The sequence below is a fragment of the Myotis daubentonii genome, chromosome 16 (assembly GCF_963259705.1).
Source record: "Myotis daubentonii chromosome 16, mMyoDau2.1, whole genome shotgun sequence".
NCBI lineage: Eukaryota > Metazoa > Chordata > Mammalia > Chiroptera > Vespertilionidae > Myotis > Myotis daubentonii.
Window position 1 is genome coordinate 47,568,530 of NC_081855.1, and position 27,541 is coordinate 47,596,070.

At 42.0% G+C, this 27,541-nt stretch overlaps 1 protein-coding gene and 1 long non-coding RNA gene across 4 annotated transcripts; both read left to right on the plus strand.

Moving 5' to 3' along the window:
* Window positions 1-1,022: 1,022 nt before the first annotated feature.
* Window positions 1,023-26,913, plus strand: LOC132218893 (uncharacterized). The gene is made up of 2 exons (XR_009449312.1): window positions 1,023-2,267; window positions 26,155-26,913. It is a non-coding gene; the product is annotated as an uncharacterized LOC132218893 (long non-coding RNA).
* Window positions 5,448-24,182, plus strand: CBX1 (chromobox 1). Of its 3 annotated transcripts, XM_059670745.1 has the most exons (6): window positions 5,537-5,675; window positions 17,428-17,604; window positions 18,082-18,259; window positions 19,789-19,883; window positions 19,971-20,056; window positions 22,654-22,789. In XM_059670745.1, exons 2-5 carry the CDS (start codon window positions 17,465-17,467, stop codon window positions 20,047-20,049), a joined length of 492 nt encoding a protein of 163 aa, XP_059526728.1. In that variant the 5' UTR covers window positions 5,537-5,675; window positions 17,428-17,464; the 3' UTR covers window positions 20,050-20,056; window positions 22,654-22,789. The 3 variants fall into 3 exon arrangements, with proteins under 3 accessions (XP_059526730.1, XP_059526728.1, XP_059526729.1); XM_059670747.1 differs by lacking the exon at window positions 19,971-20,056 and having other exon boundaries at window positions 5,448-5,675; window positions 22,654-24,182; XM_059670746.1 differs by lacking the exon at window positions 22,654-22,789 and having other exon boundaries at window positions 19,971-20,057.
* Window positions 26,914-27,541: the final 628 nt, after the last annotated feature.

Below are 27,541 nucleotides of genomic sequence, written 5' to 3' on the forward strand. Positions count from 1 at the left end.
GAGCGTGGTCTTGAGTGTGGGAGGATCGGGGAAGAAGGCGCCCCGGTTCCTGGAGCCTCGCAAAGTCCCGAGAATCCGCAGGTGAGCCGGGAGAGTTATCACGAAGACCGGGACTCAGGTTCGCAAACCACAGGTTGTCAGAGCGAAAACGCGGGCTGAAATGGTTCAGCGACACACGTTTCACTCGCCGAAACAAGCCCAAAGCAGGATGGGGCTGCTAGTTAGTGAGAAAGAACAATCCCTTGAATGCGATGAAGACTTCTTTATGTTGTTGAGATGTTCTTTAACTACCAGTTTAACGATTATGTTAGCAAAAATAATATCAAGGAGAAAGTTACGGCCACCAATACAAGCTCCGGAGCTGAGGGCTAGGTACTATACCCACCATCACACTGACCCCGTGGCCTGTAACGGGTGGTCCTAAATCTTTGTAAGCCTTAATGTCCTCATCGCTAACGTGAAGATTATTGACACACTTCAGAGCAGCCCTTCTCAAACTTGTTGATCTCGGGATTCCTTTGCATTCTTAAAAATCTTTAAAGACCCCAAGCAGCTTTGGTTTATGTGGGATATTCACCAAGTTAGAAATTAAATTGGAGAAATTTAAAAGCATTTTTTGGGGGGTGGTGAACACACAATACAGGTGATGTATTATAGAATTGTATACCTGAAACCTGTATAATTTTATTAACCGATGTCACTTCACTACATTTAATTTAAAAAGTTTAAATATTTATTCATTAACCTAAAACAATAATAAACCATTACATGTAAAGATAATATATTTTATGAACTATAACTACACTTGTTAATAATTATTGAGTAGAGCAGTGGTTCTCAACCTTCCTAATGCCACGACCCTTTAATACAGTTCCTCATGTTGTGGTGACCCCCAATTTCATTGTTACAAATTGAACATAATTAAAGCATAGCGATTAATCACAAAAACAATATGTAATTATATATGTGTTTTCCGATGGTCTTAGGCGACCCCTGTGAAAGTAGAGTAACCCCTGTGGAGTAGAGTAACATTGTATTACAATTTTGTAAATTTCTTTAATGTCTGGCTTAACAGAAGACAGCTGAATTCTCTGCTTCCCCATTCTCTGTTGTACTATATTATTTTGGTCTAGGAAATGAAGAAAATCCTGTCTCACATGGATTTTTTTAGCCTTCTCTGACTATTGTGGATATCTTTCTTTGATACTAGCAAAACTCAACAAATGGTAGTTTCTTAAAGGTTGGTTGCATTGGGGTATCTGAAACCATTTGGGAAATACTGGTTTACTGAGTTATACAGATCTCCCAAATATTGATTCATTTCATTCAATATTTTTAAAAATCACATTTATTAAAATAACCACTATGTCATCAGTTTTGTGAAGCTATTAATCTCACTTTGGTGAATACCATATTTCCCAAGTTATCATTTTGGCATGAAAGCTCAAATATTGAAATAGAAATATTTTCCTTGAATGAAAGCTTATTTCATTCAAATATCCAAGTCTGAATAACCATAGTTTTTCTGTCAGTCATTCTTTCAAAAAAAAAGTTGTGTTCTCTTATAAAGAGCAGCTAGTTTAACCCACACATCTCAAACAATTGCACAACCTTATATATTTCAGCAAGCAGCAAAAGTGCTTTATGTACATCTTCCATTTCATCACAGAGAAGATTAAAAAGACATATTCTAGGAAAGAGATTTCATAAAGTTCATAATTTGTACCATCAAGGGTAGTCTTAAGTGAAAGTGGCCTTTTAATTCTTTTTTTGCATAAGTATAGCTGTGAAGAATGCAATGACTCTGCTATAAGTTGATGCCACGCTGCCTTGATTCATGCTAAGCTGCCAGCAGCTTCACCCACTGTTACTTTTGTACCATCAGTGAAAATGTCAACACAATGGAAAAGATCAAGTAATGTCTTAATATTACCAGGAAAATAATTTTGACCATGCAGACTCTCTGAAACTGTCTCTGGCACTCTTCAGACTCCATGGACTACACTTGGAAAACCACAGAGTATATCTGCAGTATGTATCCATTCACTCAGCGAATATTTATTGAGCCCTTTCTATGAGCTGAGAACTGTTTTTGGCAGTGAGCCAAACAGAAAAATATTCTGACCTCCTGGAGCTTATATTTTAAAGAATATACCAACAGCCCTAGCCGGTTTGGCTCTGTGGATAGAGCGTAGGCCTTCGGACTGAAGGGTCCCAGGTGCGATTCCTGTCAAGGGCACATACCCAGGTTGTGGGCTCTATCCCCAGTGGGGGGCGTGCAGGAGGCAGCCAATCAATGATTCTTTCTCATCATTGATGTTTCTATCTCTCCCTCTTCCTTCCTCTCTGAAATCAATAAAAATATATTTTAAAAAAAGAATATACAAACAAAAAAGAATATAAGGGTTTAGCTTTGCATCACCCACTTGGAATATTAATACATTTATTAAATAATTTGAGTGTAATATAGGTTTCACAAACAGTTGATCCCCTATCTCGAGCTTATTTTGTCAACAATTTCCAACACTTGATACCAGGGCCAATCCTTATCATATCAGAAATGCTAGCAAATTATATAAGTACCTCTCCAAGCAGTGATCCCTTCTCTTGAGAAAACTAATCAATGTCAGGGATATGGGTGCATGATTTGAGAAGTGTAGGTTTTATTACCGTCCATTATTACCTGGCAGTCACGTGAGAATCAGACTGATGGGGTGGGAAAGTAAGAGCTCTTAAGTGTATTTGCCTTTTAAAAGAGTGCTTGTTAACCCCAAATGAATAAATCTTTAACAATAGAATTTCAAAGTAGTAATCAAAATGAAACAAAGACTCACACCCATTTAGGATGGCTACTTTTTAAAAAAACAATTGGAAGCATCTAGAAAGGAGAAATTGAAACCCTTCTGCACTGTTGGTAGGAATGTAAACTGATGCAGCCACTGTGGAAAACAGTACGGCAGTTTCTTAAAAAAATTAGAAATAGATTTACCATAAGAACCACTTCTGGGTATGTAACCAAAAGTACTGCAAATGGTATCTCTCAAAGAATATGTGTGCACCCACGTTCATAGCAGCATTATTCACAATAGCTAAAATGTGAAAGCAACCTAAGTGTGGAACAGTGAAGGAATGGGTAAGCAAAATGTGATATATACATACAATGGGATATTCTTCAGCCTTAAAAAGGGAGGAAATTTTAACATATATGACAACATATATCCATAATGTTCTTGAGAACATTACGCTAAGTGAAACAAGCCAGTCGCAAAAAGACAAATACTATAATTCCACTTACGTTGTTAGGGTCAAAAATAGAATATTGGGACTAGCTATGGTTATGGGAAATATTAATCATGCTCTGTTCACCGTGATTGCCTAATTCTGGTTAAAGAAAGGACATTCTAACCTGGCTGGGAGTTGTATGCCTCTAGGACCTTGGAGTCAACCTTGGAATGTGGTCCATTCTCATTCAAGAACTGTCTATTATCATGGAAAGATTAACAACCTTATCACCCAATCAATGGAATCCCACCCCCACCTACATTGCCTACTTCCCCATGCCTGTTTAAGGGGTATAAAGTTTCAGTTTTACAAATGAAAAGAGTTACAGAGATGAGTGATGGTGATGGTTGCACAACATTATGAATGTATTTAAGACCACGAACTGTACACATAAAAGTGGTTGAGATGGCAAATTATATATACTTTTAATATACTTTATTGATTTCAGAGCCAAAGGGAGAGGAGAAAAAGATAGAAACATCAATGATGAGAGAGAATCATTGATTGGCTGCCTCCTGCATGCCCAACATTGGAGATTGAGCCCAAAACCTGGGCATGTGCCCTGACTGGAAATTGAACCTTAACCTCAATGTTCACCCACTGAGCTATGCTGGCCAGACTTAGCTTACTTTGTAAGACTAACTTGAGTCTCTTGTTTATGCCTCTGGAAATCATAAGCAAAATTTGAACTGCTTCCCAAGATTGATATGAGGTAAGCACTGACCAATTCCCTATCATTTAAGAAAATTCTAGTATTGTAACTAATAACTGTGAAGAATAAAGTCATTACTTTCCCACTAATGTAATGCTTTACAACAATATACCTCTAAGCCTCATTCCATGTTTTGGTTTGAGTGCTCCCAGTTTACAAACTGTCTTTCAATCTGTGTGCATGATAAATGTTTACTAATTATTACTTATGATGCATTGATTTTTCTTTGGCTATTTCTGAACCTTAGACACAAGCACGGTTTCTGCCTATTTCTGTTTCTTTGGGGTGACTGGTGGAGTGCTCATGAAGATAAGGGGATTCTTTGCTAATGCTATCCTTTGGCACAGCTAATAAAAAGGGTAAATTCAAGATGCCATGATGACACCTACCAGAGGGACCTAACAGTCTAAAGCAAGCACGTCAGATTCACTGCCCGTGGGCCGTATGCAGTCCAATAATGAATATTTTTGCGGTCCAGCAATATAATGGTATGTAAAAAACGTTTTAATAAAAATTTTGTAACTTAATTTTTACAATATCCTGTTATACATAATTATTAATAGTGAACTACAATGTTCGCTAATGACTCATTACTATAATCGTGTTGCATTTATTTCCCTGATGGGCCTTACTCGCAGGCGCACCGTTTCTCTCCACTAATACTAGCAGTGAATACTAGTATTTCAGCAGCTGATTGCCACGTCATTAGTCTTGGACTGACTTGTTTGGTGTGTGCAACAGGAAATATTTCGCTTTCAGAGAACAAAAAGAGTAGGTTTATTTGCGTTACACTTACTAATTTGTACAGTTCTTCAGTGTCTGGTAAGTTAATGTTTAAGAAAAAAATACTAATTTTTATTTAAATGTTCTATTATTGTATGTTAACGATGACCCATTTATTTCAGCCCTTTGTATTCAGCATGTCTCTATCGAAATAAACCTATGTTTCTATGAAAATTGAAGCTTTTGTTTTTTAGCGGTCCACATAAACTTAAAACCTTGTTTATTTGGCCCGTGTTAGCCTTTGAGTTTGACATGCTTGGTCTAATGAGTCAGGGAAGACCTCCAAAGGAAAGTAATCTAAAGGCTGAGAAGTAGGAACCTTACAGAAATTTGAGGAGGAGGGAATTAAGGATTTCAGAGATTTTTGGAGATTTTGTAAAGTTCTGGTGAGAAACCTGTTAAGATTCAAAAATGTTGAGAATGTGAATTACTCTCCAGAAGTGGCTCATCTTCCGGACCAAGCATCAAGGGACGTGCTTACAAACGCACATGTTCTAATTTTCTAGGTAACAAGGTTCTAAACGACACTCCTCCAACACCAGGCAGTTTAAAAACGAAAACTTCCTGAAACCCTCCTAAACAGTGCGTGGCGGCGTAAGACGCGCACAGCACCTTGGGTCTTGTAGTCTCGGAGAGACTCTGTGTCCCATAGAGCAGTGCGGCAGGTCGTCGCGCCTGCGCAGTGCGGGCGGCGGGCAGCGCAGAGTGAGAAGCTCTTTTGTTCGGCTAAGGAGAGGGCCGTTGGCTCGGGCCTGCGGTACGCCGCTTCAGTGAGGGGCTCGACCGCGGCCACCCGGCCTGTTGCTTTTCTGGGCGCCACTCCTCCGAGCCCCCCCGCAACGGGACGCGCCAGTAGCGCAGCACCGATTCCTCTCCTGCTCTTGGGCGCTGCTCTGAGGTAAGGAGTCCGCTAGAGGCGGGGAGGCGGCGGGGGATGGCGGGGGAGGTGCGCGGCGGCGGCGGGAATCCTGGCTGAGGGGCCCCGGCTCCCCGCCGACCTGGGGCACCGGCCCCGCGCCCTTCCCGCGCCGGGCTTTTCCGCCGCGCGCTGGGTGTCGGACGGCGAGCGCCGCAGGGATGAAGGGGGCGGGGCGGCGCATTCCGAGGCGGACGTTGGAGAGGTTCGGCGTGGGCCTAGCTCTCGCGGATCGCTCGCTCTTCGCGCCCTGGGTAGTGGACCCAGGCAGTGTTACCTGGACTGGGTGGGCGGCTGCAGGATTGCACCGGAGAGGAGGGACGTGGTGGAGATCAGGGAACGGGACTGGCCGGGCAGCCTTAACGCTTGGATATTAGTGCGTTTGGAGGGTTCACAACGGCCAGAACCGAGGCTTAGAAGTGTAACCTGAGAACTTGGGGTCTGGTCGGGGCTCCCAGAGGCATTCCGCTTGCAAAGTAACTTGGAGTAAGTTGTAAGGGGGAGCTGCGCAGCCCAAGGTGCGGAGGAATGGGTGAGCAAACTGGTGCATGCGATACATTGGGAAGGGGCGGGGGGGGGGCAGTTATTTGCCTGCCTTGGCTCTCGAGGCGGAAAGAGCTGTGAGCGCGGGCAGAGGGGAGGTTCGAGGGTGTATCCGTAAGGTCTTGAAGATAAAAGGGGGGACCTGGCTGCCCTTCCTTCCGGGTGGGTCGCGCGGGGAGGCTGTAGAAGTGATGTGTGAAGGAAGGGTGGTCGGCGCACGCATTCTTCCCTCTGCCAGGCCTTCTGCTGCCTTCACTCCGAGGTTCCTTGGGAAGTGGAAAGTTCAAGTGCAGCTCTTTCAACTTTGGTTCAGAATTCGTTTCTTAACATTTTTATCTGGGATTGTTACTGGTCGGTCACACAGGGCAGTGAAATGGTAGGAATATGTAGATGAGCTAACATTTAAGGGGTTACTACGTTACAGTTTGAGGGATGTGGGAAATTGGGAGACAAAGAGGGGGAAGTTCCTTAGATCGTCCCACCCCCAGCCCCTTGGGCTCTTTGTGGTGTTGGTTTTTTGTTTTTAGCCAGACTTGTTGTTGGGAAATTTGACTGCAGAGTGAGCAGTACTTTGCCTCCTTTTCTAAGCTTCAAATGAAGGGTTTTTCATGAATTTGTATAATATTCGGGCATATATTGGTTTAACTCCGTTGAGCCGAAGCTGATTCAAAGATCAGTTACACTAGAAGCTCCGGCCCAGAGGAGAGAGCCTCCTCGGTCACGGTAAGAATCATGGCAGCAGCTTGAAATAGTCCTGGAAGGCCCCTGGCTGTGGAATAGATGCGTGAATACAACTGGGAAAGTAGTGCTTTTAGACATTTGCATAGGAAGTGGTGTGATTGAAGGACACCTTGTTGGAATCAGTTGCCCCTTAATAAAACATCAGGAGTGTTAAGGATCTTCCGTCATTTCTAACTTTCCCTGTGGTTCTGTTCTTTTCCCATTGGATGCTGTAGCCTAAATTGTTTTCTTTATCATTAAAAATGTAAATAGTGTGTAGCCAGGTGCTTCTAGTTTCTTGATTAAAGAAGACCAAGCAAGGATACCCTAGTCTTCTGTATTTTTGACTACAGGTTACTAAAAAATTTCTAGCCATACATGGAAAGAAAAGAAGCAACCATTATATCTTCCAGTACCCATTTTAGTGAGTAAGAAAATGTTTCTTTCTGAATTCACACCATTTAAAACGGGAATTGATGCATTTTTGTCATTTTCTAGTCATTTATATTTCAGAATCTCCCTTCGTATTCTATCTCTGGTGGTATAACAGATTTTGCGTTAGACTTGATAGGTTTTTCACTTCATGATAATAGTAATAGCCATTCCCTTTAATAATAATAACCAACACATTGAAGGCCTAATAGAACTATGGTATTTGAGTGGTTAGTGTCAGTAACCTGGTTTTATTGTGTTAACTGTGAATGCTTTGGTCTCTGCTTTTAATTCCAACTTAGTCATAATTCTGGTGTAGCTTTCTAATAACTTTTGTTTCATCTTAAACAAAAATATTTGCTTCATATATAGCTGTTCTGATATTTGCAGATCCCTGTGGCCTCTCAACCCAAATCTATAGTTTCATTCACATCTACATACTATAAAGGGGTTAGCCAAGTTTCTGATTACATCTCAGATAATATTCTAATTTTATTCACACATCAGTATTTTAGTCCTAGATCCTGGAATTAGAAGGCAGAGATTCCTTTAGAAAATAAAATCGTTGCCCTGGCTGGTTTGGCTCAGTGGATAGAGCATCGGCCTGGGGACTGAAGGGTCCCGGGTTCAATTCTGGTCAAGGGCATGTACCTTGGTTGCAGGCACATCCCCAGTAGGGGGTTTGCAGGAGGCAGCTGATCGATGTTTCTCTCTCATCGATGTTTCTAACTCTATTCCTCTCCCTTCCTCTCTGTAATAAAATATATTAAAAAAATAAATAAAATTCTTGTTCACTGGATATGTGGCACAAGTTCTTGTTTTCTGCTCAGTAAAGTTTTCCGTCTGGAAAGCATTTGCCTTACAAACAGCCACAGCTAACAGACTAAAAGCAGTTTGGAAACATGAATCAGGAGGACTACAAACTGAATATACTACACATGCCGTCACCTGCCTTTTGATGACGTATATAGTTGCTAATGCTCAGCAAAGGTACTTCTTCCTTGTTTTCCATTTAGGGTTAGTAGGTTAGGTGTATCTTGCTGATCATTCCCTAAAGAGCTGACAGCTTTGGACTTCTGTTCCCTGATTATCTGAGTCTGAGACATTCATCTTTATTGCAGATGTAGGGTTCAACACCTTACATGACGCCAGACCTACCTTTGAGTGTCTTAAGTGGAAATAGAAACAGAATGCTTTGGGAAATGCAAGGAAAAGAGAAATAATATTCAGCTTGGTTGGGTAGGGAAATAATACTTCATTTGGTTTAGCTTATAATATTTAGCTTTTTAATAGTAAGCAAGGCCATGCATGGAGAAACATGCAGGATATGTTCAGGTTATGGTTTTCTGTTTTGTATTGTTTTTTACATATATTTTTATTGATTTCAGAGAGGAAGGGAGAGAGAAACATCAATGTTGAGAGAGAATCATTAATTAGCTGCCTCTTGCATGCCCTGAGGATCAAGCCCACAAACCAAGCATGTGCCCTGACTAGGAATCAAACAGTGACCTCCAGGTTCATAGGTCGACATTCAACCACTGAGACATTCAACCACTGAGCCATGCCAGCTAGACTGGTTTTCTGTTTTGACAGCAGTGTAGGTTTTATGAGGGAAACAGTAGTATAGAATGGTAGGAACCAAAGGATGTTAGATGTTAAATACTGTGGAGTTTGGACTTTAAGGAGGAAGAGGCCTTGTACACCAGGAATCAGAACCGCATCCTCCTGGTTCATAGGCTGATGCTAAACCACGGAGCCACACAATCTGGGCTTACCTTTTTATATTTTACTAGAGGCCCGGTGCACGAGAATCATGCATTGGGAGGGTGGGCGGCACATTGTGTCCCTCAGCCCAGCCTGCTCCCTCTCACAGTCAGGGAGCCCTGGGAGCCCTCATAGCCATGAGCAGTGGCTGAGGGGGAGTGCCCTGACCACCAGGGGGAAGCTCCTATCTTGAGCATCTGCCCCCAAGTGGTCAGTGCACATCATAGCGACTGGTTGTCCCGCCTATCAGTCGATTTGCATATTACCCTTTTATTATATAGGATCTTTAGGTCCTGGCCTTGTGTGTCTTACTATTGGGGACTTTGGGAAATTTTCTTTGCTTCAGTAAGCCTTAGTTTCCTCATTTGTCAAACAGGCTTAAAAGAGTTGTTCTGAGGATTGAATTAAGTGCCTTTATATGCATTAAGTGTTAAGTATTCAATAAGTGTTTAGTTGTTATTATGTTGTCACTTAGCCTTAAGGGATTCGCAAAAGCCTGTACTTCTTGGGTGTCCTTATATTCTGCTAGCCTGACCAAACAGCTCCATTTGCCTGGTTCTGAGAGGGTTCCTGTGATGTGGAACTTACTTGGTCACCCTATATTCCACCCAGGTTCTTAGTAAATGCTGATTGATTTGATTTGGTTTTTTAAATAGATAGTATTAAAAGCTAGTAGAGCTGTAGATATAAACTTTTATAGCTATTAATTGACTAGGTCTTAAACCTAAGCTAGAGGGGGAAGGAAAACAAAGAATGGAAAAAGAGACTAGCTGAAAGAAAGGATGAAGTGGGTAGTGGTGCGCACAATAATAATCACCTGGTCACTGCCTACCACTCCCCTCAGTCTAGCTCTTTCTTATCTGGCCATGTTTGTATTCCGCATAAAGCAAGCTCTACATACCTTAGGACTTTGAGCCATATATTCCCTAAACTTGGTGTATTTTTCTGATTTTTGCTGAGTTGTTTTGTCAGTCGGTTCTCTTTAAATGTTACTTAATCTAAAGGTATTATTTACTAATTTTGTTTTTGATGATCTTTTTAATTTTTTAATGTTAAATACAATTACTATTTGTTTTATTAATTATTTTAAAGATCTTTCTTTATTGTTGAAAGTATTACATTTGTCCCTTTTTTTCTCCCATTGACTCCTTATAGCCCACCCCCATCCCCTGTCCCGGGCCCACCCTATTATCTGTGTCCGTGAGGTCCAAGTTCATAATTTGTATATGTATACAAGTCCTTTGGTGGATCTCTTCCTACCCACCCCACCTTCCCTCTGAGATTCAAAATTCTGTTCCAGGCTTCTTTGTCTCTGGACCTATTTTATTCAACAGTTTATTATGTTCACTAAATTCCACATATGAGTGAGATCATGTGATACTTGTCTTTCTCTGGCTTATTTTGTTTAGCCAAATAATCTCAGGGTCCTTCCATGCTGTCTCAAAGGGTAAGAGATCCTTTTTTTTTTTTTTTTACTGCTGCATATTATTCCATGGTGTAAATGTACCACATCTTTTTTATCCACTTATGTACTGATGGACACTTGTGCTGTTTTCAGATCTTAGCTATTGTAACTCGTGCTGCTATGAACATAGGGGTGCATACATTCTTTCTGATTGGTGTTTCAGGTTTCTTAGGATATATTCCTAGAATTGGGATCACTGGATCAAAGAGCAGTTCCATACTTAATTTATTGAGGAAACTCCATACTGTTTTCCATAATGGCTGCACCAGTCTGCATTCTTACCAGCAGTGTACTAGGATTCCCTTTTCTCCGTGTCCTCGCCAGCACTTGTCATTTGTTGATTTGTTGATGGTAGCTATTCTGACAGGTGTGAGGTGATACTTCATTATCGTTTTAATTTGCATCTCTCTGATGATCAGTGACTTTGAGCATTTTTTTCATATGTCTCTTAGCCATCTGTATGTTCCCTTTGGAGAAGTATCTATTTAGGTCCTTTGCTCATTTTTTTTTTTTAAATCCTCACCCAAGGATACTTTTTTTATTGATTTTTAGAGACAGAGGAAAACAGAGAGAGAAATAACAATGTGAGAGAAACACATCGATTGCCTCCTGCACGCGCCTCAACCTGTTGTTACCACTTTCGTTTCTGGTTTTACTTATTTGGGTCCCCTCCCTCTGTTTCTTGATGAGTCTGGCTAAAGATTCATCAATCTTGTTTATCTTTTCAAAGAACCAGCTCTTGGTTTCATTGACTTTTTTTTGTTTGTTTGTTTCTATGTCATTTATTTCTGCTCTGATCTTTATTATGTCCTCCTTTCTACTTACTCTGGGCTTTTCTTCTTCTTCTTTTTTAAAATACATTTTATTGATTTTTTACAGAGTGGAAGGGAGAAGGAGAGGGATACAGAGTTAGAAACATCGATGAGAGAGAAACATCGTTTCAGCTGCCTCCTGCACGCCCCCTACTGGGAATGTGCCCTCAACCCAGGCACATGCCCTTGACCGGAATCGAACCCGGGACCCTTCAGTCTGCAGGCCGACGCTCTATCCGCTGAGCCAAACCAGTTAGGGCAAGGGCTTTTCTTCTTGTTCTCTTTCTAATTCTTTACATTGTAGGGTTAGTTTATCATTATTATTATTTTTTTTTTTTTTGAGGTACACCTGTAATGTTATGAACTTCCCTCCCAGGAATGCTTTTGCTGTGTCCCAGAGGGTCGGGGTTGTTGTGCGTTCATTTTTGTTTGTTTCCAGGAAGTTTCAATTTCTTTCTTGATCTCATTGGTAACCCATTCATTGTTTAATAACATGCTATTTAGCCTCCATGTGTCTGACTTCACACTGGGGATCAAGCCCACAACTTGGCCATGTACCCTGACCAGGAATTGAACCGTGACCTCCTGGTTCATAGGTCGATGCTCAACCACTGAGCCACGCTGGCTCGGCTGATTACGGCACTTTTGATATAATTTGGTTGCCAAGATGTTTAGGGGAGTGGCAAATATTGTTGGTTAAAGGCTTCCCTCCCCCCAGTATGCTGCAACACTGATCTGAGTTCCTTTGAAATTTTCTTGCAAGCAATTCTAATTGAGAATGCTCCTTCATACTATCTCTGCTGGTGTTTAGAGACGGCCATCTTCAGGGAGAGGAGGCTTCCTTTGAAATAATCTATTTGGAAGCTATCCTATCTAATAAAAGAGAAACATGGTAATTGGCGTACAACCGCTACCCTTCCCATTGGCTAATCAGTGAGCTATGCAAATTAACTGCCAGCCAAGATGGCAGCCGGCAGCCAGGCAGCTTGAAACTAACATGAGGCTTGCTTGCTTCAGTGACGGAGGAAACCAACGCTCCCCGTCTGCTTTGCCAACCTCTGAGCCTGCAGTTTAAGAAACATTGTAACAAATATAGAAGCTAAACAAAACCCCAGAAACCTGCTTTCACCGAGGCTGGGATCTTAGAGCTGGAGTTGATACAGAGTTTCGATTATAGAACCAAAACAAACCAGATACCTACTTTCAGCAGCAGAAGCCTCAGAGCTGGAGCCAGAGCTCTAGCTGGCCCAGAATAAAAAAAAGAAAAAAGAAAAAAGGGAGCAGTTGGGAGCTTCAGTTGGCCTGAAAACAGCCCTCAGCCCCTCACCCAGACTGGCTAGGCACCCCAGTGGGGACCCCCACCCTGAAGGGTGTGTGACCAGCTGCAAACAGCCATCATCCCCTCACCCAGGCTGGCCAGGCACCCCAGTGGGCGCCCCCCCCCCCCCCCATCCAGGACACCCTTCAGGGCAAACCAGCCAGCCCCACCCATGCACCACCACGCCTCTATCCTATATAGTAAAAGGGTAATATGCCTCCCAGCACCGGGATCAGCGTGACAGGGGGCAGCGCCCAAACCCCCTGATCGCACTGCGGCTCTGTGTGTGACAGGGGGCAGGGCCACAACCTCCCTATCCGCCCTGCTTTGTTTGTTACAGGGGAAGGCGCCCCAACCCCCTGATCAGCCCTGATCTGTGCCTGATAGGGGGGAGCTCCCCAAACCCCTGATCGCCCTGCAGCTCTGTGTGTGACAGGGTGCGGCGCCTCAACTCCCTGATCAGCCCTGCTCTGTGTGTGACAGGGTGCGGCGCCCCAACCCCCCCCCCCCCACGGGCCCTGCTCTGTGTGTGATGGGGTAGAGCCATAACCTCCCCATCGGCCCTGCCCCGAGTGTGACAGTGGCGGCGCCCCAACCCCCTGATCGACCCTGCTCTGTGGGTGATAGAGGGCGGCGCCCCCAACCCCCTGATCTGTCCTGCCCTGAGTGTGACAGGGGGCAGTGCCCCAATTCCCCTATCGGCCCTACTCTGTGAATGACAGGGGGGAGCTCCTCAACCCCCTGATCAGCCCTGCTCTGTGCATGACAGGGGGGAGCTCCCCAACCCCTTGATTGACCCTGCTCTGTGTGTGACAGGGTACGGGGCCCCAACCCCCCTGATGGGCCCTGCTCTGTGCATGACAGGGGGCAGCGTCCCAACCCCCTGATTGGCCCTGCTCTGTGGGTGACAGGGGGTGGCGCTGCAACCTCCCCATCAACCCTGCCTTGAGTGTGACAGGGGGCGGTGCCCCAACCCCCCAATTGGCCCTACCCTGAGCATGACTGAGGGTGGCATTGCAACCTCCCAATCTGCCCTGCTCTGTGCATGACAGGGGAAGGCGCCCCAACTCCCCAATCAGCCCTGCTCTGAGCCTGACCAGGGGCTGCACCTAGGGATTGCGCCTGCCCTCTGCCACCCGGGAGCCGGCCTAAGCCAGCAGGTCGTTATCTCCGGAGGGGTCCCAGACTGCGAGAGGGCACAGGCTGGGCTGAGGGACCCCCCTCCCTCCCCCCCCGAGTGCACAAATTTTTGTGCACCAGGCCTCTAGTAAGAGAATAATTGCCCATCATATTTAAGTAGACTCTTGGCTCTTCTGAAGGTACTAGATTCTGTAGAAGGAATGGGTTGCATTCTACTGAGTTTGGAAACAGTTTATTCAGAAACCTAGAGAACTACCTATGAATAAGGGGGAAACACGCTGGGAAGCCTGGCTGAGAATCTTCTGTGTAAAGAATCCAATCTCTGGAGGTAGATGCTGGGAAGAGCCCATTCAGAAAGCTCAAGAGAAAAGTCGGAATCTGTTTTCTGCATTCTTTACTTATTTTAATTGTTCTTAGGACAATGATTTGAGTAAAGATGTAAATCAAGAGGTCTTACTTTAGATTTCCCCATTTAGGAAATTTTCTTTACCTAACCTTAAGGATTTTATTCTTACTCTATTCTGTGACTCGTACTCCCTGGGGCCATGCTAATGATAAAGGGAAGAGAGGCTTATAGTAGCTAGAGATTAGCCTGAAGCTGACCTGACCCTTTTGGTTCATAGTAGCAGGATCAGATGGGCAGTATTCAGTGCCATTTATTTTTCTTTTTTAAGGATAGATCTCATTTTATTATTTTTCAAAGTAAGTTTATTGGGGTAACATTGGTTAATAACATTATAATTTTCAGATGATAGATTATAAATTGACATCTGTATATTTAATTGTGTGCTCCCCACCCTAAGTCTAGTTTCCTTGCATTACCATAAGTGAAATGCTGTTTATTTTTGTAAGGCAATTATAGGTATTTAATGTAGATAACATTGAGCCTTAAATAGCTCTGAATTTTGATGCCATAGTAATAGAATACCTTCCTTTCTTAAATGTAATTACTTAGAAGGGTTATTAGCGGACACTTATGTTTTTTGGATCATCTATAACCCATTGTTTCCCTTCCATCTATTGAGAAAGGGAATATCTTCCAGTTTTCAAGTCCAGATTAATGTAGGGAGTTATCTAGCCCTTTGTTATCTAAAAGTGATTGTCAGTTTATTTTTCTCTGCTCTTTTTAACCAAAGACTGACCATGAATCTTGCTACCCCTTCAATCAACAGTGAAAATAAGCAAACAAAGAGTAGCACTTGTTCTTGGGGAAAAACATTGCTGCATTTATCCAAAAGGAAAATGGATTTTTCTTTACTCATAAAATAACATTTGTCATATGGCAATCAGAATCTGGAAACGTGAATAAAGATCTCCCTTCAGAAGCACAGCTTCTGAATCGGGCACAATGAAGCTATCCAGGAGTTAGCCAAAGGTTACATGAAGTCCAGTGATTAGTCTGTGGAAGACTCCTGCACTTTCTCTAACACAGTGGTTCTCAAGCTTCCTAATGCCACGACCCTTTAATACAGTTCCTCATGTGGTGATCCCCAACCATAAAATTATTTTCGTTGCTACTTCATAACTGTAATTTTGCTACTGTTATGAGTTGTAATGTAAATATCTGATATGCAGGATGTATTTTCATTGTTACAAATGGAACATAATTAAAGCATAGTGATTAATCACAAAAACAATATGTAATTATGTATGTGTTTTCCGGTGGTCTTAGGCGACCCCTGTGAAAGGGTCTTTCATTCCCCAAAGGGGTCGCGACCCACAGGTTGAGAACCGCTGCTCTAACGGATAGAGGTTTTGGGAGTCAAGAAAAATCAGTCTTCAGTAAGTAAATAGAGAGAAAGAGTGTTGAAAAGATACTTAGATTTGTGTTCGGAAGGGGGAAGGTACCTTGGGTGTTGCCTTAGGCCACATACACTAAAAGCATCTCAGAAAACATTGTTTTGCGTGCTCTGCAAAAGTTCAAAATACCTAGTGGGGAGAAGTGTCTACATGTTTTTCTTACTCGACCTTAAGCTTCAGGAAGACAGGGACCATTTCTTACTCTGTTGAATCTCCAGTATCCAGCAATGTCTAGAATTTTCTAGTAACCAAACAAATGTTTGATTTTTCATTGTCAGCATTGTTCACAGATGCCGACATGGGAATATCTGAGTGTAAACCTAAGTAAGCATCTGTAGATAAGATTCATAATGATGGCCCTAGCTGGTTTGACTCAGTGGATAGAGCATCAGCCTGCAGACTGAAGGGTCCCAGGTTCAATACCAGTCTAGAGCACATGCCTGGGTTGCAGGCTCCATCCCTAGTAGGGGATGTGTGGGAGGCCGCCAGTCAATGATTCTCTCTCATCATTGATGTTTCTATCTCTCTCTCCCTCTCCCTTCTCTAAAATCAATAAAAATATATTTATTTTTTAAAAGATCCATAATGATGATCCTGACTTTATGAAAAGTTTGTTCTATTTCATATAGTCTATAGATGGACTATTTCTAAAATACATTCTATATGTACAGGCCAGTTCTAAAGTATTTTGAAATTTCTACAACCAATTTAACCAAACCAAATTGGCATTGTCTTAAATTCAAACATGGTAGTAACTTCTTTATTGTTTGGATCATCTGCCATACTCTTGATTGATTGTATCTCATTCTGGGCAACTGATCCATCAATTTGTAGATTTTGGCCAGTTTTGTAGATCAGTTTTGTTGTGTTGGTATCTTATGGTGCCACCTACTGACACAAATTGGTAAACCATAAGGTTTTAAGCCTACCAGGAGTCAAAGAATTATATGAAGGGCAAAAGAAAATAGATTTATAGGGGACTAGAATTTTAGCACTGGAAAACCCCTTAGAAAGGTTGATGTATTTTAGGAATAAAATCAGGTTCTATTATCTGTGATAACTAAGCTCCCCCCCATTTTCCAATAATTTTCAGCCTTAGAAATAAACTAAATACAATGAGAAGTTAACAAGAAACTTGTGACATATAAATTAATGGCGGCATTCAGAAAAGACTGCATAAAGAATCTTGAGGGGACTTAAAAGAGAAGGTGTTTTAACAGTGCGGAGGAATGGGTTATATACATATACAAAAGGGAAAATTAAACTAGACATTTAATAAATAGGACAAACTATTTCCCACAGTAAAAAATCAAGCCCAGTACTATAATGAAATGGAAAACAGAATAGAAAAAGTACGGATCAGGGGGTTATATGTATATGTTTGATGTATATACATTATTTTTTAGGATTGATTTTCTTTCAATATAATATATTTTAGATATGCTTTGTAGTAAAAGGGGTATTGGGAACTTTTTAACTTAGAATATGTATAAAAATTTTATGTAGCTATACAAGAATAAGTTTTGCTGTGACATTAGTTGGAGCTATTTTATGAACTAACTTTCTAGCTGAGTATATCAGCAAATTTCATTGTGTGTTGAAGGTGAATAGTCATAGCACTTAAGTAAGCAACACACACTATTAAAGTCATCTGTGACGTCCCTGCTTTTCTTAGCATCCATATATTCACATAACCAACAAGAGTGTGCCCTTACATCCTTCTTATTTTCTTTATTTTAGCAGCGTCACCCTTTATACCAGAAAACTGGCGGGCACTATGGGGAAAAAACAAAACAAGAAGAAAGTGGAGGAGGTGCTAGAAGAGGAGGAAGAGGAATATGTGGTGGAAAAAGTTCTCGACCGTCGAGTGGTAAAGGGCAAAGTGGAGTACCTCCTCAAGTGGAAGGGGTTCTCAGAGTACGTTTCACTGACCTGGGTGAATCCATTCATTTCATCACCAACTATTTCTCAGGAGTCTAGTAATGTCAAGGGCTAGGGTATTTCAACGGGTGCAGTGTGACTCAGGCCTGGCCTTCATGGCTTATAATCTAACTAGGAAAATGGTCTACATGTATAAAGTGCTATAATACAAGACAGTGATTTCTGAGGAACGAATTTGTGTGTGGCTTTAGACTTATACACATTTGCAAGAGAAAGTACATTTTTTTGAAAGAGGCGTTTCTAAATTTTCAATTTGCACTAAAAAGCAAACCCCCCCCCCCCCCATCCTTGACCCCAAGTAATTTTAACTTTGCTCAGTTCTTGATCTAGTTACTCACTGTTAACTCCTCTTTGCCAAGGACACATGGCTCCTGTCCTCCTGTGCTTCTTTCTCCTTTTTATGAGTGTGCTAACTTGAAGTGGAAAGTGACTCACTGTGTGCTCTGATTTCAGTGAGGACAACACGTGGGAGCCAGAAGAGAACTTGGATTGCCCCGACCTCATTGCTGAGTTTTTACAGTCGCAGAAAACAGCACATGAGACAGATAAATCAGAAGGAGGCAAACGCAAAGCTGACTCTGATTCTGAAGATAAGGGAGAGGAGAGCAAACCAAAGAAGAAGAAAGAAGAGGTAAGGGTAGGAATGAGCATTGTTACTAGCCGCATTCTTACTGCTGTCAGCGAAGCTGAAAGCCAGCTAATTTCAGTACTTTTGTTCTGCTGCTGCTTAAATATGAGCAGCCATCTCTCAGTCCTTTTGGAATCTTAGGCTAATGCTTACAGAGTATTTGGGGGCTCATTACTCTCATAAAGCCAGCCACATAATCTACTTTTATTTTATGTGAAGGTTCAGGAACAATTCATTCCTGTAAGTCGGTAGCATTCAGTGTTTTGGTTTTTTTTGTTTTTTAATATATTTTTATTGACTTCAGGGAGAAAGGGAGAGATGGAAACATCAACAGTGAGAATCATTGATTGACTGCCTCCTGCATGCCCCACACTGGGAATTGAGCCTGCAATCCAGGCATGTGCCCTGACCAGGAATTGAACCTTAACCTCCTGGTTCATAGGTCGACACTCAACCACTGAGCCACACCAGCCAGGTTATTTTGTTTTTTAAAAAAATAGTTTATTGATTTTTAGAGAGAGGAAGGGAGAAGGAGAAGAAAGAGATAGAAACATTGATGTGAGAGCACAACATTGATCAGCTGCCTCCTGCACTCCCCCTACCGGAGATTGAGCCCACAACCTGGGCATATGCCCTTGACCAGGAATCAAACCAGCAACCTTCTAGTACGTGGAACAATGGCCAACCAACTGGGCCACACCAGCCAGGGTTCGGTCAATGTTTTAATCATTACAGGTTCAAGGTAGCTATTTTAATCCATTCTCAGTACCTTAAAGTAAGTTGTCTAATAATAAAAGGATAATATGCTAATTAGACCAAATGACCTTCTGGACGACCACACTATGACACCCACTGGCACCAGGACAATCATCGCGCCATGATTGCCTCGCAGAGGGAGGCTCAGGCCACCGACCATTGGGCTGTGGCGGGTGGGCAGGGCCTTCCTCTGTGAGGGAAGCCTGGGTCCCGGGTGCCGGACGGAAGCTGGCAGCTGGGGGAAGAGAAGGCCTACTCTTGCACGAATTTTGTGCATTGGGCGGCCTATAATATATGTGTGTGTGTGTGTCTGTATTATTGGTTTCAGAGGGCGCGGGGGGAGAGAGAGAGAAACATCAATAATGAGAGAGAATCATTGATTGGCTGCCTCCTGCACGCCCCACACCTGGGATCGAGCCCACAACCCAGGCATGTGCCCTGACCGGGAGTTGAACTGTCACCTCCTGATTCATAGGTCAACACTCAACCACTGAGCCACGCTGGTTGGGCAAATAAGTTGTTTTTTGAGGGTGATGAAGCCTTTGTTAACATTTTTTTTTTGCTTTGAGTTCTATGTCCCTTTTTACACGTGGGGAAACCTCAAGCATTTCAGAGCTTGATGGGATAATCAGAACAAATCTAAAAGGATTGGAACCATGGTATTGGTGAAATATTGACAAAAGAGTTTGTGTACATGAATAGAGAAACAGGAGTAACTCCAGTCTGGATAGCAGCCTCACGCACTTAAAATTTTTCAATCCCTCTGGTTTTTGCAGCCAGAAAAGCCTCGAGGCTTTGCCCGGGGTTTGGAGCCTGAACGGATTATTGGAGCTACAGACTCCAGTGGAGAGCTCATGTTCCTGATGAAATGGTGAGTCTGCCACTGGCTCTGTGTGTGTGTTTTTTTTCTCCCATTTGTTCCATGCCAGAGAAAAGAGCTGGACCTTCGAAATTCCAGTCACCCAGGTGTGAAATCTTTAAGATGGCATAGTCCTTCGGTAGTGACCCTCGGCCTGACTGTCAACCTGGACTCATGATTTACAGGTAGGGGCCCTTAGGATTTTCAGATTTTGGGCCATTTTTTTAGGAGGTGGGAGAAAATCTAGAGTGGAGAGGGTATGGGGAGGAATCACATTTCACTTTCCTAAGTGAAAGGAAAAAATATGAAATGTGATTGAACCATCCTCCCCTTCTACCACCTCCTTAATAAAGATTAGGCTGGCCCCAGGCTCAGAAATTCTGTTAACTTCTCTGACTTAGGAAAGAATTTCTGTAGCTTTTCTTTGTCCTTAATTGTTAGATTCTTTCCAATTTGTACAGATTCTACAGTTCCAAGATCAGCCAGCAGGGGTCATATACTGAGCATAGAGCATGTCTACATTTTTCTCCATTAAGTATAAACACCAATGATAGCAATACTCTATGAAACAGCCTAATGGAAACAGTTGTAACCCCAAATTTTGGATAATTTCCCTACTCTGTCCAAAAGGAAGGCCTCCCTTTTTTTAAAAAATTGAAAATGCTTGTGCTTTTTTTCCCCTCAAGTGGATCTCAGTCATTGTTTTTAAAATATATATTAGGAGTGAATAATTCTAAGCCTTTGCCTATGAAGACAACATTATAGGTGCTTTGTCCTTTGGCCAGTCTAGAACCTTCTCTGAAACTCACATTTGTACTAACTCTTCTCTAGAAGGTAGCCAGAGAGGTCTAAGTTTAACACCATAGGAAGCCTGTGTCACAGCTAGCTAAACCTGTTTTCTTCCTATGCATTCCTTGGGTGTTTACTGAATCTGACCTTCTTTTAGCTGATATATTGCTAGCCCATAAAAGAAAAGGGGTTTTTTTGGTTTTTATGTGTGGGGGTGGGGGTTTTTGTTTGTTTTTAAGGTGCTGCATTTGGAGGGAAAGAACTGATTCCAGGAGTTACTCGGTCCAGCTAGAGTACACTTTCTCTATCTACATTTCACCTGAGTTAGTGTAGTATCTTCATGTTCCTTAAGATTACACTCCTTTGGTTGACTCACTGCTGTGTGTAAAGATTATAGCTGAATATAACCCTTTATGTTAAAGATTGATTTTGATTATAAAACCAAGTTCATTGTGAAGTTATTTTCCTGGAGGGTGGAGATATTTGTCCATTTCCAAAAATAGCAAATATTCCTATGCAGTGAAATGATTGAACTTACTTCTGAGGACATTGTTGAACAAGGGGCAGCCTACTTCAGATTCTGATACCGTTATACTCCTTTCTCTCCCATTTTTTTGAATCCGTTATTCAGAAACATATCTTACCAGCTTCGTCTCTGATACTGTGGAGCTGTGGAGCTTTGGTTTACCCTGTTGCTGGGTTTCTGGAACTTTTGAGTGGTGCCTCATCAGAGATTCTATCATACTAGATGCCCGGGGTCCCTCAGGCTGGCCTACGGGGATTGGGCTGAAACCGCCTCTCCGACATCCCCCAAGGGGCCCTGGATTGCAAGAGGGTACAGGCCAGGCCGAGGGACCCCATCAGTGCACGATCCGGGCTCGAGAGGGACTGCGGGAGGGCTCCAGGGCATGTCCGGCCCATCTAGCCCAGTCCCTATCAGCTGGACCCCAGCAACAAGCTAACCTACCAGTTGGAGCGTGTACCCCCTGGTGGTCAGTGCGCATCATAGCGACTGGTCGAATGGTCAGTCAGAGGGACACTTAGCATATTACATATTAGCCTTTTATATATAGGTATCTACTGCCTGCCTACACCTTCCATCTGAGACATTCCCAATGACCTATAGATAGAGTGTACTCCTTTGTCCCTTGGAATAGATGTGATTTTTTACATTTTGAGAACATTTTAATATTCAGAAGAATATAGAACAATGATGGCGAACCTATGACACGCGTGTCAGAGGTGACACACAAACTCATTTTTTTGGTTGATTTTTCTTTGTTAAATGGCATTTAAATATATAAAATAAATACCAAAAAATATAAACCTTTGTTTTACTGTGGTTGCAAATATCAAAAAATTTCTATATGTGACATGGCACCAGAGTTAAGTTAGGGTTTTTCAAAATGCTGACACGCCGAGCTCAAAAGGTTCGCCATCACTGATATAGAGAATTACATTATAGTCCAGTCATTTTCTACCTCTCAATGTTGAAGAACCATTTCAAAGCACCTGGGAGTTCTGGCATATCTGTGAGCATGGCATTTGGTAATGTTAAACGGTATAATTATGAGTTAGCAAGAAAGTATTCAACTGCATTGGCTCTGGCCAATGTGAGATTGGCATTCAGTGTTATACAGCATAGTATGAAATCCTATTACAAAGCCAAGATCTCTCCATGGGTCCCCGGCAGCTGGCATATGGCTTTTGGAAGAATGTGGTAGTCTTTCTTCTTCTTCCCTCAGAGAGTCATGCTTTTTCTGGCCTTTCCCAGAGGTTCAGTTGTGATAGATTGAGTTAGATCACTTACCTTTTGACAAAGATACTCAAAGGGGATTTTCAACAGGATATCTACAAGAATGTCACTTAACCAAAAGCTGTCAGTAAATGCTGCTTTGGCCATATTAACACCCTTTCCTAGCTTATGCTTCTTACCCAAGTTGGGAGACCACTAACACCTGGTCTCAAAGTCTCTCTGTGCTTTATTCTGCAGGAAAAACTCTGATGAGGCTGACCTGGTCCCAGCCAAGGAAGCCAATGTCAAGTGCCCCCAGGTTGTCATATCCTTCTATGAGGAAAGGCTGACGTGGCATTCCTATCCCTCAGAGGATGATGACAAAAAAGATGACAAGAATTAACTCTCCTGAGTACCAGCCCCTGTCACATCTGACTGTGGGTTTCAAGTGGGGAGGGGAAGGAGTTCTACTTGTCTTGATACCATAGAAGTGGCTTGAGAAGATGTCCTTTGAAGAGCCAGTATAGTTCTGTGCCCTACAGCAGCCCAAGTGCTTTAAAGCCGTTCCATGCTGTATAGTTTGCACACCCATCCATGTGGAGGGGGAGGAGGGTAAGTGTTTCAAGGCAATTCATTCTGCACTTTGCTGAGAAAAGCGAAGGGCCTTCTATGAAGGACAAAACTTGCAGAATGGGTATGTGTGAGAGCAGAAAGATACTGTAGATCTTCAAAGCGCGTCTCCACAACCCACAGCCTTCTTCCCAATAGTGTTAACTGCATTTTTACAGCGTAGCATGTGTGTAGTTTTTGGCTATTACTGCTGTATTATTTGGGGGTGGGAGGGATGGGGTAGGAAGGAAGATGAGTAGGATTGTTTTTATTAAAATTTGGGGCCTGGTTGGGGAAATGGTGAAACAATGAAAAGAAGAAACAGCTAATGATTTGGTTTTGTGTCCAGAATATTTTCTTTTAAAAAAATGTAATTGGCAATCTAATTGAGGACTCTGAGAGACTGTTTAAAAGCTGTGAATGCCTGAGACTTACAGGCCAAGGTGTTCCCTGCCGGAGATTAATTCTTTTCCCAACAAAGGACTAAGCCAGTGGATAAGTTACCAAAGTTGCCATTTGGGGCAGGGGGAAGGGGGGTGGAAATTAGTTGAGAAGGGGAAGTCTTTTATTGGAGCATATATATAGGCAGATCATTCTGTCTTAGAGGTGCTAATTCTTGAAATTGACAAGACCCTTTCTCTCCTAATTATGAAGCTATAGACATTAGCTTGTCCATCCAAGCGCCTGGCTGAGATATTTGGGGGGAGGAGAAGGGGATGGTATAGGAGGTGTGTGAGTAAAGAGAGGGGGCCCATGTTTTTAGGGTGGAGAAACTCTTGGAGCCTCTCTGTTTTTTGAACTTTGAACTCTGAACTCTGAAACCATTGGTGGCAGGGTTCAGCCACTGACAGCACAAGTTCATTGAATCACTTCAAGAGTTGGATTATTTCAAAAGCCCTGGTCTCAGGAGAAGATTAAACTTTCACTTTCATACTGGGGCAGTGGTTCACTTTAAGACACAAAACAAAAATTCTTTTTTTATCCCAAGAATTAATTACCCAAAATGCTGTCTTGACTCATGAAATCCGTCAGTTCTTGACATCATCCAGACCTACATCTAGACCTTCATTGTAAAATCCTTTTAGGCATGTGTTAGATTTCTGTGAAAACTTTGTTTAAATGTAAACTTCATACAACACTGTCCGTTTTTGTTTTAATAAAACTATATAGATTTATAATCCTTGATTTGTCTTAAGTCTTGCCAGAAACCCTCCTTGCCTTTTATTACCTTGTAGGTTCAGCCTGTTGGAAACAACTTGTACACCTGGATGGTTTATTTCTTGAACACTGTAGGCTTGAGAATCTGGCACCTGGCCTGCATCTTTGAGTGGTCTCACTATGTTAATTGAGTAAATATTTATTGAGCATTTATAATTGCTGCAGAAACTGTAAATGTTGTCACATCACTCTGTCTTTCTTACTGCTCAAAGGTTGTTTGTTTGGCACTCTGTGACCTGATAACACTTCCAAACTATGATATGTTTGGAAACATGAGTTTTTTGAATTAGGCTTGGCTCCTGGTTCATGTATTTCATAGATTTGTGTGACCTTAGCTAAATTCAACTTTCCGGAATTTTCAGGAATTAGCCTTGGATTTGATTACTGAATTAAAATATCATCTATTTTCTTAATGTCGTTTTCTGCCTATAATTCTAGAGCCAAAATGGGACTTGTCTCGTCGTTTATAAAAAGGGAAAGTGGGATTTCCACTGAGATGAAATCAGTGTAAAATATTCAGCTCCCTTAGTACAAAGCGTTTGTTTCAAGTAAACTGATGTGTAGATACTGTTTTCAAAATGTCCTTTAGGAGTTTGGGGGGACATAAGGAAAATTGAGCTGGGAGGCTTTTTCTTTGCAGAGGTCTGAGGGTATGTTCTTGGAGTTGGCAGCAGCAGAGCAGTCAGTAGCTAAATAAAAGAGAGTTGGGGGTGAGGTGGGCCGTGTTCTGGTTCTGTTCTGCATCATAAGATGTACTGAAACTAGCCTTCAGCGTTGGTTTGTGTCCAGAATGGGCTGCTATTCGTCATTAGCCTTAACCTTTGGAACCTACTTCATTGTCATTTCTAGATTCCTGAACTCTTATAAAACTATATCATTCCAGGGAAGACACTGAAAATGATATTACATACAATGAAAATTGAAATGGAGATAGGTATCCACACTTTTGTTATCTTTATCACATTTCTAGATTCAAGTTTAAGAATAATTTTTTCTCAAGTGATTATTGAAGCTACAAATGCATGCAGAAATGTTAGAAATAACAAATATACATAGACACAACAAATCTTAGAAACAAAGTATTCAGAGAATATTTCTTCAGGCAGTGCAAAATGTGTTTGTTGGATGGCTTCAATGAAATTGCATCATCATAGACCTCTTGCCAGGACTTGAAGAGGAGATAGGTTATTGCCTTAATTACTATTACAAAAGGAGAGCTTACTAATATGGTGACAATATCATTATTGGAGATGTCCTACATTGGCAGAACCAGTGAAAGAAAAAAACAGCAACAGCCTTGCTCCTCCACTGTCTTCAGTTGAGTTTCAAGTTGGTACAGTAAATGGCCAGTATACTGACCACAGGAGCACTCTATCAACTGACAGTGCTAAGGAATACTTATGCTTTTCAGTGTCATTTGAAAGTTTTGACTACCAATTTTAAATAATTTTTAATAGTTGAATGTTTAAGTTGAATATTTGAATTTAATTTCAGATATCATCTTCTATACCAGAACTCATTCACGCTCAGCTCATTTTGATTTTAATCCATGGCTATTTGGTGTTTTGGCCATGTGTGCTCAGCATATCTTTATAGTCTGTGGCATTGGGAATCTGTGTTACAAAGTAATTACCTCCCTCATACAGAAAGGGAAAATGATAGAGGAAATTGCTATCATTGGGTGGAACGGGAAACTTGAAGTGCAGATTTTCTGTAGTGCTCCAGATCCTGAACTATGTATGGAGCTAGGTTCTGTTGAGATATTAATCTGATCTGCAAGTTGGATTGTCTCATGAGGATGTTCTCATTTAAAAATTTAGAGCTCATTCCTGGCCAGCATGGCTCAGTGGTAGAGCGTTGACTTATGAACCAGGAGGTCATGGTTTGATTCCCAGTCGGTGCCCATGCCCGGGTTGTGGGCTTGATCCCCAGTGTGGGGCATGCAGGAAGCAGCCGATCAATGGTTCTCTTTCATCATTGATGTTTTATCGCTCTCTCCCTCTCCCCCCCCTCTCTGAAATCAGTAAAAATATATTTTAAAAATAAAAATTTAGAGATGATAGGACTGAACTAAGTCCAGGCTGAGTGTTTTCCCTCCTAGAATTTGGAATGCCAATATCACTACTAGGCCAGCATTCAACTTAGTAAAGAGGAAGGATTTTTGGCTTCACTTTGCCTTGTAGTAGAAAGCAATCAAGTTAGAGGTATCCTGGTGTTCTGGTATATGGTTAAGGAAGTTTGATAGAAGAGCTTAAGATCCCCAGACAACCATCTGTCTCTGTGCTGAGGTTTTATCCAAAACTTACTGCTTTCCTAGACAATGTTCAAGTTGCTCATCTCACTTATATGAATGACTTGTAATCGACCTTGGCCTTGGGAGCTTCTTGCTGAATATTGAAAGCAAATGATATCTGAAATAACCCTCCTGCTGGGATGAAAAGCATAGTTGGCCCTGCTCTGTGATAGCAAGGACAGCAGCACAGTTAATTGACCCTTGAACAACACAGGTTGGGGCACTGACATCCCTCCCCACACAGTTGAAAATCCACATATAACCTGACTCCCCCAAAACTTAAAATACCCTATTGTTGACCAGAAGCCTTACCAATAACAGTTGTAAAACACATATTTTGTATGTTATATGTATTATATACTATATTCTTACAATAAAGAAAATCATAAGGAAGAGAACATACATTTACAGTATTTATTGAAAAAAATCCACATATATGTGGACCTGTGCAATTCAAACACATATTGTTCAAGGGTCAACTGTAGTCTGTTTCTAAGGCTTCTTTCTTTTCTTTTCTTTCTTTCTTATGTAGGCCAGTGAGGTGACAGAACTCCAAGGTAAAGTTGAAACAGTAAGTTTACAACATATGCTGACAATTCAGTTCTATAGTTTTTGTTTATATTAAATAACTTGTGTTAAAATATTCAACAGCAGGTCTGAGTCTGCACTATGACCTTGTTGGTTTGCATGGTGGTGATAGTACCAAAGCCATGTTTACCCCACATGGATTTTTAAATCCTAGTTGACTTTGACCGGTCCTGCCCTGTTTACTGTTCGCATAGCCTGTGGTCAGACTGGGGAACTTTGGGGCCTGGCTTTGGGTCAGGGCAGAGCATTAACTATGGTCTTTCTCCACCTTTCCCCATGTGAACTAAACTAGGATTTATTTCCTTGGTTGAAATATCATCTGTAATGAAGTAACAAATACTGTGCAGTCTATCTCCAGTCTACAGTTAAAGTTGGAGTGGAAAAGAACCAACCTTGAGACTGTCATTGGTATTTTTGTGTGCTCTGAAAGGAAGACAA